The 15,679-nt window shown below is 38.4% G+C and overlaps 1 protein-coding gene across 1 annotated transcript in view; it reads right to left on the bottom strand.

The window, feature by feature from the left end:
• Window positions 1–599, bottom strand: part of St8sia4 (ST8 alpha-N-acetyl-neuraminide alpha-2,8-sialyltransferase 4) — a 95,954-nt gene extending 95,355 nt beyond the window's left edge. Inside the window, exon 1 of the mRNA XM_055628399.1 lies at window positions 192–599. Within this exon, the coding sequence (XP_055484374.1) occupies window positions 192–304 (113 nt within the window). The 5' untranslated portion in view covers window positions 305–599. The remainder of the gene's footprint in view (window positions 1–191) is intronic.
• Window positions 600–15,679: the final 15,080 nt, after the last annotated feature.

The following is a 15,679-nucleotide window of genomic DNA, read 5'->3' as shown; positions in this document are numbered from 1 at the left end:
CACACACACACACACACACACACACACACACACACACACACACACACCTCCAAAGAGCCTTTGTTAATTTAATTGAGCTCGCCACAAACAAGCTCAAACCAACACACATAGCACTCCAAATGTCACTCTACCATGTCTATGCACATTTCACTATGGCTTGACTTTGTGTCATATCCAGAATATTCATTTACCCGATGAGTTGCGTCTCTTGGTGCTCCTCAGTCCTTGCTATTTCTTTTGTCTTATAAAAGATCAGAAGTAGACTTATAGTGCAGATGGTCCACCGTTTTCTAATGGAGCGCATCTTGGGTGCCCGGGAAAGTCCTGGTTGCCCCAGCTCCGGCACCTTCTTTTGGTATAAATGCTCCGTTTTGGAGAAATAATGAAGGGGAAGAAATCTGAAAATTGCGAAGGGAGCGTGGAGCCGAGATCCCAGAATCAGGTCGCTAGGATGTTCTGTGGTAGAGCTCTCCGGGTCCTCCAGCGCTGCCCAGCGCCCTGCCGCGCAGTTTGCGCTAGCCCAGCCAGGGTCGTTCAGCGCCACCTCCCTGGGGCTCAGGTTTCTTTTTCAAATGTGACACCTTGTGCTTTGGAGGTGGCGGTCGCTTCTGCAGCTGGGCTCGGGGGCGTCACTGGTCCTTTCCTCGCCGTAGCAGTGAAATGATAAGCAGGGCCAGCCAATCACGGGGCTGAGGGGGCGGAGGCTGCTGTTGCCTCGCGTTGCTGGCGGCTGCCCCGTTCCGGGGGAGGAAGCTGACGGTCGCAAGCGCGCGCGTTCTCGTGCACATACTCAAAACCCACAGACACACACTGATACATTCACTGTCTCCTAGGACGCCAAAACGTCACGGCTCCAGATCCAGGAGCACGGAGACCATCTGACCACATCAAAGTAAAGAGTGCAGCTCATCTGAGAAAGATGAGACTCATCCCACCCACCGGAGGAATGCAATGGATAGAGCTAGGGGCTGGGCTGAGAAAGAAGCCTGTTATTGAACGCATGTTTGCTAAACATACATAAGCGCACCAGCGAATAAAACCGTCCAAGGGGGAGTGAAATCCATCAGGGAAGTGGAAGGGGGACATTCATGATTCAGTGCGCAACTCTGTCTGGAAAATGCAAATATTCGCGGAGCCAATGAGCTGATCTCGCCCGCCAAATGGGTGGGTATGAGGAGCCCACCTTGAAGCTTGCAGTAAGCATGTAGAATCAGAGGTTTCCTTAAGTTCGTTATGGATATTTATGTGACCCTGTCATTGTCATTTGGAAAATGCTCACGAAGAAATGAAAACAAGTCCAATGCCATTTAAACTTGACTACAGAGAAACAGAATTATGAGGAAAAAATAGCAGCCAAACCCGTACTCGGGCACACCCACAAACACATCCACAGTCCAAGGAAAGAAGAAAGGAAGGATAGAAAGCAGGACAGGCATGCTCCTCTGAAGTGTGTTGATCTCTGACTTGTACTCCTCCTCCCTCATACCATTTTCCTTATTCCTATTGTATCCTGCAATTAGCTGGCCTGGAGTGCTTTCTGAGTTCTCTGTGTGAGTACCTCTCCATTCCTAGTTTCCAGCAAATCCAAGGGAGCTGACCACTGACCGAACATCCACACTCTTCCACAGCAGAAGACAGAACATGGAAGTCAGACTCCTTTCTATCTGTGTGCCTTAGCCCCAAGATTCCCAAGGCTCTTATGGCTGAGTTCCTGCTCCTTCAGGCTGAGAATTAGCTCTGGTAGTCCATCCCTCTCGCCACTTAAGTTTGCTCTTTCCACATCAAGAAGTGATGAGGCCCACCACCAGGACTCCAGCATCCTTGGATTTAGGAGAAATTCCAAGTGACTCCTAGAACAGCAGGAAATGAAAAGATAACCCTCCTGATTAAAACCCCAGTTTTCAGAAGCTCAGGGATAGTTTGCCTAGTTGCTAAAGTCTCTAAAAACAAAACAACAAAGCTGTATATAAGCCCCGGGCCCTTTGCTTATGCATGCCAGTGTCTACTTGAGGTTTCGGAAGTTAAAATTCTCCGAAGTTCTGAAGGCCTAATCTCCCGCAGCCCAGTCCAGCAAAGGGCCAAGTCTAAAATGCACCAAGGAGCAAGTAATTATGAGTCTTTATTGACACTGCAAGTGGCCTGCCGGGAGCCTTTCTAGTTTATTGATGTGTAGGCAAATCCTGCTCGCCTTAATGCATTTTTTTTTTTTACACAGACTTCTCAACTAGCATCAGAGAGAAGAATAAAACAGTTAGTTTCTTATTTGAGTTAAAGGGAAGTGGTATTGGCAGGGGTGTGTCTGTGTATCCATACAAAAGAAAGACAGTAATTATAAAAAAATGTTTAATGTTGTTTATTTTGGGGAAAATCGTTTTCCCATACAGAGTATATAATTTTATTTTTTTTACATTAATCATTTTTCTTCACTTAAGTACCCAACTTAAAATCGCTTCTTTTGTTTTTATATACTATCCTTTTGTTTCCATACATAAGAACCAAATATAATGTGTCCAATCAAGAAAGATCTTGACGTTAGCTAGAATGAACAATCATAAATTTAGTATAATTTCTCACAAATCAGGAAGTCTATCATCATTACTCTCAATTATTTAGCATTGTTTGGCTTGGGTTATGTACAATAATATTCTTTTGCATGCAGTGCCATGGTTTGTAGCCAAGCAAGAATGTTTTTACAACGGACTGCACTTCAGTACTATCAATTAAATAATCTTCAATTTATAATATCAATTTGAAGGTGCTATGAGAGCTATCTTTTATCTTGAGCTGCTCAGAAACACCTCAATTTTTAATAATCACTTCGTTTGAGGCCCACAATTTAATTGTCTAATGACCCTTGTTTCAGCAGTGGAATTTTGTGGTTCTATCATATAACCCTTTGAGATGTGAACAATACACAGAAGCAATACCTCACCCATGCTTTGATACATCCTACTCTATTACCTAGATCTATCTTTTCTATGTTGCCATTTTTTTCTGTGTTTTTCTGATCAACTATAATAAGCAGTCATGCTTGGTAGAAACAGAGTGTCCAACCAATGTTCTTCAATCCTGCTTTCTTTTTGAAGAGTGGCAGTTCAAAGTGTGATTGTTTGCTTCGATACCTCTAAGGGACATATTATTAATCACACTAATGTGATTTCTTCATTATGGATTTCAGTATTCTTTCTTGGTTCTAGACGCCTGGGCTAGACTACTACATTTGTTTTCTTATGAGCCTTTTCCCAAATGAATGAGAAAATTAAGTTCTTTTCTTGACTATTCTAAATGCATTATATTAAAATCAAAAGAAGAATTATGACATAAAATTTTCATGACCAAAAGAACTGTCTTCTTTCTTTTGAAAGCTGCATATGTGTTTTTGCATACAATAAATGTTTTAACAGTTCAAAATGAGTAGCTTTGGGAAATATTGCCCGAAAGAATGCAACATGTAAAATTCCATGACTGTGTTCTGTGCAAATTAAATTTTGTAAACAAAAAGACATTTTAAATAATATGACAACATTAATTATTTGTATGCATCATTATTAGCTGGCATACTATTGGTGATTATAGCATGCAAAAACTTAATCCTTGTAGAATTTATATATATGTATATATTCATCTATATTCACACACACACTGCATTGTCTGTAGCACTTTTGTTTCTCAAAAATACTAAGAGAAATTATTATAGAAAAAAGTATTAAAAAATAAATATTAAGAAAATTAAAAATCAGACTCAGTCCAGTAAGAAGACTCCATTGGTAAAAGTCCTCACCACAAATGCTAATTAAGGACTTGTATCCTCACTATTCACAAGGTAGAAGCCTAGAGTATACTTATGCTAGTGGTCCTCTGGCATCCACAGCAAAATGTATGCACACACACACACACACACACACACACACACACACTTTAAAAAAATAAAATCAGTCCCTCCTATTCTCAGAGGGACAATTCTGTGTTGAGTAGCAACTGTTTTGTCTCATTTTTTTATAACTTTGTTTATTTCAGAAATGTTATTTCCCGCTTTTATTTATTTAGTTCAGTCTTCATTTAAATATATAAAGTAAATGATTCAATTAAAGGTTACAGACTATATGCTTTGCCAGTTACTATACTTAGTTTGTAAAAATTCTCAATTTTTGGAAAATAAATAGTTGGACAAGTGAATAAATAAAGTACTTATAAAAGAAAGTTTGAATTCCAACCATAAAAATGTCTAATCCATCAGCAGAGTATTGCTGCTGGGGAGGATAGATCAATAGACACTTATTGGAGGAAGCCTTTGGGAATAAGAAAAATAATGAGTCTATTTTACATCTAAACTCTAACTCCCCAACATAAAATAAATAATTGATCTTTCTCTCCATTACTGCAATCATAATTCTCTATATCCCACTTGAAATAGGTCAATACCTATAGAGATCATATGCATGGTGAGGAAGCTCATCATTCTCATATACATCATTTATGCAATTGTGATCATTTGTATCAGCTGCAATTACAACAATATCATTAAACAAGCATTATAAAAGTTGAGTCACTATACAAGGAAAAGTAGTCAGATTTTTAATGTCTCTTGTATGACCTAAATGTAGATTTATTTATTTCTTTAAAACATGCTCTAGGACATGAAGAACATGTAGTGGATTTGTCCATTTTTAATCTTCTTGACAGGAATCTACATCTATAGTGAAGTGAGTTCTTATTGTGCATATTATATGCATATTATATGTTTAATAGCATTATATGTAAATTACCATACAAATAGTTCTGGAATTGATGGAGATTTTGGAGTGTGTATGTTCAGTGTCATGGAACCAACATGTTTGTTTTATAAATAAAGGATCTTTCTTAATACATGATGAAGTCTCTCTGAAGATAAAATCAATGTCAAAAGTATCAATAAGCCACTGCAGACAGTATAGTAAGCAAAAGAAAACATAAAATTTTGCATGAAAAGATTTTAAGACAAACAAAATTATGAGGTTTTTTTTTTTTTTTGTAAAGTGTGAGAAAAGAAAATTTTATTGAGACATGAAGATATTACTTGTATCTTTGGTGCCTAACCTTGATTTTAAGGAGAGCTATCACTATGGGTATATATGAACATATTTAATAACATTCATTATAACAGCATCTAGTCATAGAAAACATTTATCCTCATGACCGAACAGTGTTGATTCTTTACCAGCCAACTTTGAAAAGAGTGAATATGTTCCTTAAAAGTGCAACAAAACTCTTAAAAATAAAAGACAAACTACTGAGTTTAAGATAGAAAAATGGAAAACAGAGAACTTCATTCATAACATCCAAAAGTCAATGGATGGAGTAACACCTTAATTTTAAAGGGAGATGAGAGAAATCAAGGTGAAAAGATGAGGATATATGCAACCTGGATTTCTGAAGTGCAAGAACAAATGGGTTGATAAATTAAAGTGAAACCAAATTTGCTACAGAGAAAGTAAAGTGGCACAGATAGATTTCAGGTCACCAGAAATGAGGACAAGAGCACGTATAGACAGCACAAAGAGAGTTAGCTGCTAAGAGTAAATGGGTAAGTAGATGAGAGCAGGAGAGCTGTGTGTTGGGATGGGGTGGGGACACCAGTGGAAGCACTACCGTGGAAAATCACACAGAATGCTTTTCTTATGCTTGGCCATAACCTGCCTAATAGAGCCAACAAAGTTAGAATTAAGGGCCTTCTGAAGAAGGAAAGGGTCCTTCAAATGTCCAGTGACAGAAACATCTGATTGATCTGCAACATCACAACAAAGGGGCAAATATATTCGCTTAGTAACTGGATTGTGTAGTATTGCTTCCTTAACTTGCATTACTGTAAATGTTAAATGATTTCTTTAAAAAAATTTGTTTATACAGCACAGTTGTCACTCAACACATCAGTTCAAGATTAATTCAAACTTTCCATTTTTATTTGGTGTTATTTTGATTATTTCTAGGATAGCACTTGAGCTTTATTAGTTGGTTTGTATTTAACAGACAATCCACCACCCAACCATCAAAGTAACAAAATATATTAATTTCTTTTTCATGACATGTCACCAGCTGTTTCTATGGTGCTGCATTTCTTGTCTTCTCACCCCAGAGTCCTGCCGTGAGGAATCCTCTATCTGAAACATAAGTAAAAGTCATAGCAGAAACTCCTTGTGCAGCCCTCAGTTCAGTACAGATAGATCTCTGTGCTGTTTTCTCTCATTTGCTGGCCAGAGTTTGACATCTGGTCAAGCTCATAGTCAGTAAAAACAGTAGAACAGTATCTCCTTCAGGAGTGTTTTGGTTTCCCATATATCAACAAATGAGTCAGTAGAAATATTTTACTAGGAAAAGAGTGAGCAAAACCTTAGAGAAAAAGAAAGGAAGAAAAAACAGGAGGGAGAAAGGAAGAAAACCAGATCTAAGCCTGAAAGCATGATACAATAAATCTCCACATACATAGAAATATATGTTGAAAAATAAAAGCAAAAGTGAAATAAAGCCAGAATAATCTGAGTGAGTCCTATATTCCCGAGAAAGGGAAATAAACTGCAGGTCAAGCAAATAGTGTCCACTGGAATTTAAGAAGACACAACTATTTTGTAAATTCTTTTTTTTATTATTTTTATTTTTCTTTCTAGTTACAATTTGTTAACTCTGTGTCCCAGTTGTATCCCGCTCCTTCATTCCCTCCCCCTCCCCAACTCCCTCCCTGGTCTCCTCTCTGCCCCTTTCCAAGTCCACTGATAGGGGAGGACCTCCTCCCCTTTCATTTGACGCTGTTTTATCAGGTATCTTCAAGGCTGGCTGCAAAGTCCTCCTCTGTGGCCTAACAGGACTGCTCCTCCCCTGGGGGGGGGCGAGGTCAAAGAGCCTGCCCTTGGGAGCCTGTTAGAAATAGTCTTTGTTTCCCTTACTTTGGAAAACTACTTGGTTACTGAGCTACCACAGGCCACATCCGAGCAGAACTTCTATGTTATATCCATAGATGGTCCTTGGTTGAGTGTCAGTCTCAGAAAAGACCCTGTGCCCGGATATATTTGGAACTTGTAGAGCTCCTATCCTTTCCATATCATACTAACTCTTCTTCTTTCATATGATTCCCAGCACTCTGCTGGGTTTGGTTATGAGTCTTAGTGTCTGCTTTGAAACACTGCTAGGTAGAGTCTTTCAGATGCCTTTTGCGGTAGACTCCTGTCATACGTTCCATGCACATCCCATTTGTCTTTCTAAATGAGGATGGATCATCTTCAACCATGTCCACTTTCTTGATTATCTTCTTTAGGTGTGTAGATTTCATTATGTTTATCATATCTTGTAGGTCTATATGAGCAAGTATATACCAAGTTTGTCTTTCTCCTTCTGGGATACTTCATTCAGAATGATCTTTTCTAGATCCCACCATTTGCCTGCAAATTTCATGATTTCCTCCTTTTTGATTGCTGAGTAGTATTCCATGGTATAAAAATACCACAATTTCTGTATCCATTCCTCTGTTGATGGACATCTGGGTTGTTTCCAAGTTCTGGCTATTACAAATAAAGCTGCTACAAACATGGTTAAACAAATGTCCTTATGTACTTGAGCAAATTTTGGGTATATACCTAGGAGTGGTATAGCTGGGTCTTGAGGTAGCACTACTCCTAATTGTCTGAGAAAGCACCAGATTGACTTCCAAAGTGGTTGTACCAGTTTACATTCCCACCAGCAATGGAGGAGGGTGCCCCTTTCACCACAACTTCTCCAGCATGTGTTGTCACTTGAGTTTTAGAACTTGGCCATTCTGATGGGTGTAAGGTTATATCTCAGGGTTGTTTTGATTTGCATTTCCCTAATGGCTAATGAGGATGAGCATTTCTTTAAGTGATTCTCTGCCATTTGATATTCCTCTTTCGAGAATTCTCTGTTTAGCTCCGTTCCCCCATTTTTTAATTGGATTACTTGGTTTGTTACTTTTCTGCTTCTAGTTCTTTATATATACTGGATATTAGACCTCTGTCAGATAAAGGGTTGGTGAAGATTCTTTCCCAATCTGTAGGCAGTCATTTTGTTTTGATGACTGTGTCTTTTGCTTTACAGAAGCTTTTCAGTTTCATGAGGTCCCATTTATTAATTGTTGCTCTTAGAGCCTGTGCTGTTGGTGTTCTGTTCAGGAAGTTGTCTGCTGTGCCAATGAGTTCTAGGCTGTTCCCCAATTTTTTTGCAACTGATTTAGAGTATCTGGTTTTATGTTGAGGTCCTTGATCCACTTTGACTTTACTTTTGTGCAAGGTGATAAATATGGATCTATTTTCAGTTTTCTGCATGTAGACATCCAGTTGGACCAGCACCATTTGTTGAATATACTGTCTTTTTTCCATTGAATGGATTTGGCTTCTTTGTCAAATATCGAGTATTCATAGGTGTGTGGGTTCATTTCTGGGTCTTCTATGCGGTTCCATTGATCCTTCTTTCTGTTTCTATGCCAATACCATACCGTTTTTATTACTGTTGCCCTATAGTACAGCTTGAGATCGGGGATGGAGATACCTCCAGATGATCTGTTGTTGTACAGGATTGTTTTGGAGATTCTGGGTTTTTGTTTCTTCATATGAAGCTGAGAATCTTTTTTTTCAAGGTCTGTAAAGAATTGAGTTGGTATTTTGATAGGAATTGCATTGAATCTGTAGATTGCTTTTGGCAGGATGGCCATTTTCACAATGCTAATCCTACCAATCCATGAGCACCGGAGATCTTTCCATCTTCTGAGATGTTCTTTGATTTCTTTCTTCAGAGACTTGAAGTTTTTCTCAAACAGGTCTTTCACTTGCTTGGGTAGAGTCACACCAAGGTACTTTATGTTATTGGTGGCTATTGTGAAGGGTGTTGTTTCCCTAATTTCTTTCTCAGCCTTTTTGTCTTTTGTGTACAGGAGTGCTTCTGATTTTTTTGAGTTGATTTTGTATCCTGCCACTTTGCTGAAGGTGATTATCAGCTGAAGGAGTTCTCTGGTTGAATTTTTGGGGTCGCTCATGTATACTATCATATAATCTGCAAATAGTGACACTTTGACCTCTTTCTTTCCGATTTGTATCCCCTTGAGCTCCTTTAGTTGTCTTATTGCTCTGGCTAGGACTTCAAGTACTATGTTGAAGAGGTAGGGAGAGAGTGGGCAGCCTTGTCTTGTCCCTGATTTCAGTGGGATTGATTTAAGTTTCTCTCCATTGAGTTTGATGTTGGCTATAGGCTTGCTGTATATTGCCTTTACTATCTTTAGGTATGTGCCTTGTATACCTGATCTCTCCAAGACTAAACATTAATGGGTGTTGGACTTTGTCAAATGCTTTTCAGCATCTAAGGAGATGATCATGTGGTTTTTCTCCTTCAGTTTGTTTATGTGGTGGATTACATTGATGGATTTCCGTATGTTGAACCACCCTTGCATGCCTGGGATGAAGCCTACTTGGTCATGGTGGATGATATGTTTGATGTGTTCTTGGATTCCGTTTGCAAGTATTTTATTGAGTATTTTTGCATCAATGTTCACAGGAGAGATAGGTCTGAAGTTCTCTTTTTTTGTTGGATCTTTGTGTGATTTAGGTATCAAGGTGACTGTGGCTTCATAGAATGTGTCCTTAGCGTGTTCTGAGGACTAGCTGTTCCTGTGGGAGAAAAGTACACCGGCACAGACGGGGCAAATGCAAGTATGTGTGCATGTGTGTTTGTGTGTGTGTGTGTGTGTGTGTGTGTGTGTGTGTGTGTTTGTGTGGAGGTGTGTGTGGACGTGTATCTCAAGGGACAGAGTGATGACTAATTTTGAACCCTTGAGTGTGTGGGAGAGGCTCTGCACTGTATATGTCGCAGGTGCTAGTGATGATCGCAGAGCAATTTCTGGCATTAACTGCCTTAACTCCTCAATTAGACCCACAGAGCAGGAACTTCAATGTCCCTAGTGCCCCTCTGTTTCCCAAAGTGGGAATATGGGTGGGAGGGGGTTCGATGCCTGGCTTCTGTTTTAGAAGGACCCAGGATCTGGGGATCTGCAGATTCTCAAGGGTGCACTCACTTACAGGCAGGTCACTTGGCAGAGATCGCGGTATCCGGGATCTCTGCTCTCTGGTTTGGCCCTGCTTCTTTGATGTGCTCTGCCAGCTCCATGCTGCTGTCACTGCCAGGTTATGAGGTCTTGCTACAGCGTCAGTGATCGCCATCCTGCGGAGCTAGTATGGCGTCTAGCAGACTTGGGCCCTGGGAGAATGGTGCAGCCGCCGCGCAGATCTGGGACTCTGAGACGGGTACTGCTGGCACTTGCCACTAAAGGGTTTGGAGCTCTGCCTCAGCCGCTGCAGACCCCAGGCAGTTACGTCTTCCCCAAACAAGTCTCCGGGTGACCCGAGACCAAAGTTTTCGCCTCCTGCGATGTTCCCTGTTGTTTAGGAAGCCTCACCATTGTTTTCCTGGGTTAGAGGTCCTTCCACTCACCAACTCAGATGGTTAGCACTTCCACAGCTCAGAAACTGTGTGTGCTAGTCGCCATCTTGGCTCTGCCCCCCCTTTTTTTAATATAAAAAGTAAATAGAATGGGAACATCACTGTTGGAAAAGAAGAGCAGCTGCTTTGTATTTCTAACAGCCCTGTTCAGAAAACCAAAGAAATAAAAACAGAAGCAAGTATTCTACCTATCCATGGAGAAACTTCCATCATTTAACACATATATACTGCTAGCAGCTTTCTTTAATTTTTATTTATTTATTTATTTATTTATTTATTTATTTATTTATTTATTTAACTCCTGGTTATAATCCTATCCTTCTTCTCTCCTCCAAGTCCTACCCTCCTTCTCTCTCCCTCCTACCTTGCCTCTTCTCAGAGAAGGAGATCTTGGGCAAAGTCATGCAGGGCAACCTTCAGCTTAGAACCTACCCTGCTAATTCCTGATCTACCTGACCAAACTGGGACAAAACCAGGAGAGACTAGCTGTACTTGAGCTCTGACCCACATCGTCTGGCTGTCTGTCATCCTGAGGCCACTGTGGGTCCAAAAGCAACATTCAACTTAAAAAATTCTCTATTCTAAGACCATCAGAGACCACCAGACATGATAACACCAGAGGCATCAACAGGGGTAGAAGTCAACATAAGAATGCATGCAACAAATCCCAGGACCATTTGACATCACCAGAAAACAGCAGTCCTACCACAGCAAGCCTATTGTCATGCCCAAAGCACCAGAAAAAGCCTTTAAATCAGAGGTTATGAAAAAGGTAGAGGTCTTAAAGGAGGAAAATAAATCCCTAAAACTAGAATAGAAAAATAGAATCAAACAGGTGAAAGAACTGAATAAATACCTAAAAGACATTAAAGACATACAGGAAGCTATAATCAAACAGGAAGAGGAAATGAATAAAACTGTTCATGACCTAAAAATAGAACTAGAAGCAATAAAAAAAACACAACCTGAGGTAATCATGGAGATGGAAAACCCAGCAAAGAGAACAGGAACTACAAACAGAAGTATGTTTAACAGAATACAAGAGATGGAAGAGATAATCTCAGGAGTAGTAGATACAATTGAAGAAATCAATGCATCAGTCGAAGAAAATGTTAAATCTAAAAAGCTCCTGACAAAGAACATCCAAGAAATCTGAGACTCTATGAAAAGACCAATCTTTAAGAATAATAGGAATAGTAGGACAAGACTCCCAGCTCCAAGGCCCAGAAAATATTTTAAAGAAAATCATAGGAAAAAGAAAAAAAACTTTCCCAACCTAAAAAAAAAGGAATGCCTATAAACTTACAAGAAGTTTGCAGAATCCCAAATAACTTGGACCAGAAAAGAAAATCACCTCTTCACATAATAATCAAAACACTAAATATACAGAACAAAGAAAATATTAAAAGCTCCAAGGGGAAAAGGCCAAACCTGTCAGAATTACATCTATTTTCTCATCAGAAACCCTGAAAGTCAGAAGGGCCTGGACAGGTATCTTAAAGAAACTAAGAAAACACAAATGTCAGCCCAGAACATTATTTTTAATCCAGCAAAGCTTTCGATCACCATAGGTGGAGAAAACAAGATATTCCATGAAAACAAACTAGTTTAAACAGTACTTATCTACAAATCCAGCCCTACGGAAGACATTAAAAGAAAAACTGTAACCCAAGGAGGCCTAATATACTCAGAAAAACACAGGTAATAAATAACCCCATATCAGTAATACCAATAGAAGGGGATCTCTCTATATCTATCTATCTATCTATCTATCTATCTATCTATCTATCTATCTATCTCTCTGTCTCTCTCTTTCTCTCTCTCCTGCTCTCTCACACACACAAAACCATGACCAACATCAAAATAATAGAAGTAATCAATGGTCATTAATACCTCTCATCATCAATGGCCTCAATTCAATAAAAAGACACAGGTTAGCAGAATGAATGCAAAAACAGCACTCATAATTCTGTTGAATGCAAGAAACACATCTCAGCAATAAAAATAGAAAGTATCTCAGGGCTTAAAAAAGATTTTCCAAGCAAACGGATCCAAAAAGCAAGCTGGAGTAGGCATTCTAGTATCTAATAAAAGAGACTTTCAACCAAAATGAATCAAAAGAGTTGGGGAAGGACACTTCATACTTACTTCATTTTTCTTGGTGGAAAAATCCACCAAGATCCCCTTTCAGTTATGAACATCTATGCCCCAAATGCAAGAGCACCCTCATTTGTAAAAAAAACACATTACTAAAGCTAGAATTACACATTGAACCAAAATTTAATAGTAGGAGATTTCAATACCCCACTCACTCCAATGGACAGATCATCAAGACCGAAACTAAATGGGAAATACTGAAACTAAATGATGTCATTAATCTAATGGACCTAACAGATACCTACAAAACATTTCACCAAAACACAAAAGAATATACATACTTCTCAGCACCTCACATAACCTTCTCCAAAATTGATCATTTATTTGGTCACAAAGCAAGCTTCAACAGATACAAGAAGATTAAAATAAGCCCCTGTATCTTAGGAGACCACCATAGATTAAAGCTGAAACTTAACAGCAACAGGAACAACAGAAAGCCTACAAACTCATGGAAAATGAACAACTCCCTATTTGATGACCAATGTATCAGGGAAGAAATTAAGACTTTCCAGTATTTAGTGAAAAAGAAGGTAAAATGTACCCAAACTTATGGGACAAAATGAGAGTAGTGCTAGGAAGAAAGTTCATAGCACTAAGCATCTTCTTAAAGACTTTGGAGAAACACATACTACTAACCTAGCAACACACCTGAAAGCTCTTGAAAAGAAGGAAGCAAACACACCAAAGAAGAATAGATGACAGGAAATAATCAAAATCAAGGCTGAGATCAATAAATTGGAAACAAAGAGAGCAACACAAAGAATCAATGAAACCAAGAGCTGTTTCTTGGAGAGAATCAACAAGATACATAAATCCTTAGCCAAACTCAACAAAAGGCAGAGAGTAAGTACCCAAATTAACAGAATCAGAAATAAGAAGGGAGATATAATAACAGACAATGAGGAAATCCAAAAAAATCATTAAGTCTTATTTCAAAAGCCTGTATTCCATAAATTTGGAAAAATCTAAAGGAAACTGACTATTTTCTTGATAGATTTCACCTACCAAAGTTAAGTCAAAATCAGTTAAACAGTTGAAACAGTCCTAAGAAAATAGAAGCTGTCATCAAAATTTTCCATTCCCCACCTCCCCAAAAAAAAGGCAGGGCCAGATGGTTTAAGCTCAGAATTCTACCAGATATTCAAAGAGCTAATACCAATACTCTTCAAACAAAACAGAACCTGAAGGAACATTGCCCAATACATTCTATAAAGCCACAGTCACTCTGATACCTAAAATACACAAAGACTCAGCAAAGAAAGAGAATTTCAGAACAATTGCATTCATGAACATTTATGCAAAACTACTCAATAAAATACTCAAAAACTGAATCTAAGAACACATGAAATACATCATCCACCATGATCACATAGCCTTCATACCAGGGATGCAGGGATGATTCTACATATGAAAAATCCATCATCGTATTCCATCATATAAACAAACTCAAAGAAAAAAAATCGCAAGATTATGTCATTAGATGCAGAAAAAGCCTTTGACAAAATCCAACACCCTTTCATGATGAAAGTCTTGGAAAATGAGGGATACAAGGCACATAACTAAACATAATAAAGGCCATATATAGCAAGCCACTAGCCAACATCAAATTAAATGGAGAAACACTCAAAGCAATGCCACTAAAATCATGGACAAGACAAGGCTGCCCAGCTAGTAGCTTTTCCTATTCATCTCAGAATCTGGGCATATGTGCAGGTCAAATCATTGTGTTCCAGGGCTACAGCATAAGCTCCTTTTCCACAAAGAGAGCTAGGTTAGGAGCGAACAAAAGTTTTGCTTCTTTGTTGTAGAGGTTCTGTTTTAATTTTAGTACTTCTTCATCAGCATACTTATTATTTAGAATAATTTATGTGTACAGTTTATATGTAGCTATCTTGACTCATTCATATATCATGGTGTTTTTGCTCTTATTTTTAAAGTGCTTCCTTGAAGAAACAGCCATTATTGATACTGCTTTTTAAGCACAGAGGTTTCCTTCCTAGGACTGTCAGAGTAATAAAGAAAGTGTAGACCCCATCCTGGAGCCTTTTTCTTAGTCACATACCCTCATTAAATTAATAATAATTTAATTGGAAAATATTCATCAGATATTTTGAACACCAGATCAAGAACCCCAAGTATTTTTGCTGTTCAGGTAGAAAGACTCAAATGAAGAAAAATTAACTATGGGTCCTCAGGTATTCCAAAGGCAGAAGAAACAATTTGTTCTCATTGTCTTCTCAGAGAGGTGACTAATAATTTTAACTTTCATTTATGCAATTATGCTTTGTGAATATTTGCAATATATTGCTCTTCATATATGTTTGGAGAATTAGATAATATATATAATATATATTTGCAAAGGATTAAGGAGGTTTGGCCTTGGTGGGAGAAGTGTGGCACTCTGGGCAGCCTTTGGAGTTACAAAAGACTCACACTTTTCTAGTGTTCTCTTGGCCTTGTGGCTGCCATTCAAGATGTAAGTTCTCAATTGTTCCTTCACTCAGCCATCATTTAACACTTTCTTTTATAAATTGCTTTAGGCATGCTGTTTTATCAGAGCAACAGAAGAGTAACCAAGACAGAAGTACCCTTATTTTATATGTATGAGTGTTTTCTTTGCATGTATGCATGTGCATTGTCTGTGTGCCTGGTACATACAGAGGCCAACAGGAGGCCACACAGCTCTTAGAACTAGAACTATGCTTTTCAAAAGGATACACCAAAAAGAAACTACTACATGTGCAAATATCAGAAGCTTACTAAAAAGCAGATTTACTAATACTTTGTTAATTTTTATTTTACCTGTATGATTTTGAAGAACTTAATTAAAAAAAATTATCTTTTTTGAAATAGTCATCAAAAATTGATATTGGAGTTAAGACCATAAAATGAGTTGCAAATTATTTCTCTGGTTTTAAGAATTTGACAAAGGTATTATTTTCATTGTGAATTGAACAGAAATTACCAGTATACTTCAAGAAATGTTTCAAATTAATCATTCCATAGTATGGAACCATGGCCAATATCTGTTGATTTTTGCATGTCTTTTATT

This window comes from Psammomys obesus, unplaced genomic scaffold (genome assembly GCF_907164565.1).
Source record: "Psammomys obesus unplaced genomic scaffold, mPsaObe1.curated_primary_1811, whole genome shotgun sequence".
NCBI classification, from domain to species: Eukaryota; Metazoa; Chordata; class Mammalia; order Rodentia; family Muridae; genus Psammomys; species Psammomys obesus.
The sequence above is the reverse complement of the archived record's forward strand: the minus strand, read 5'-3'. Positions and strand labels throughout refer to the sequence as shown.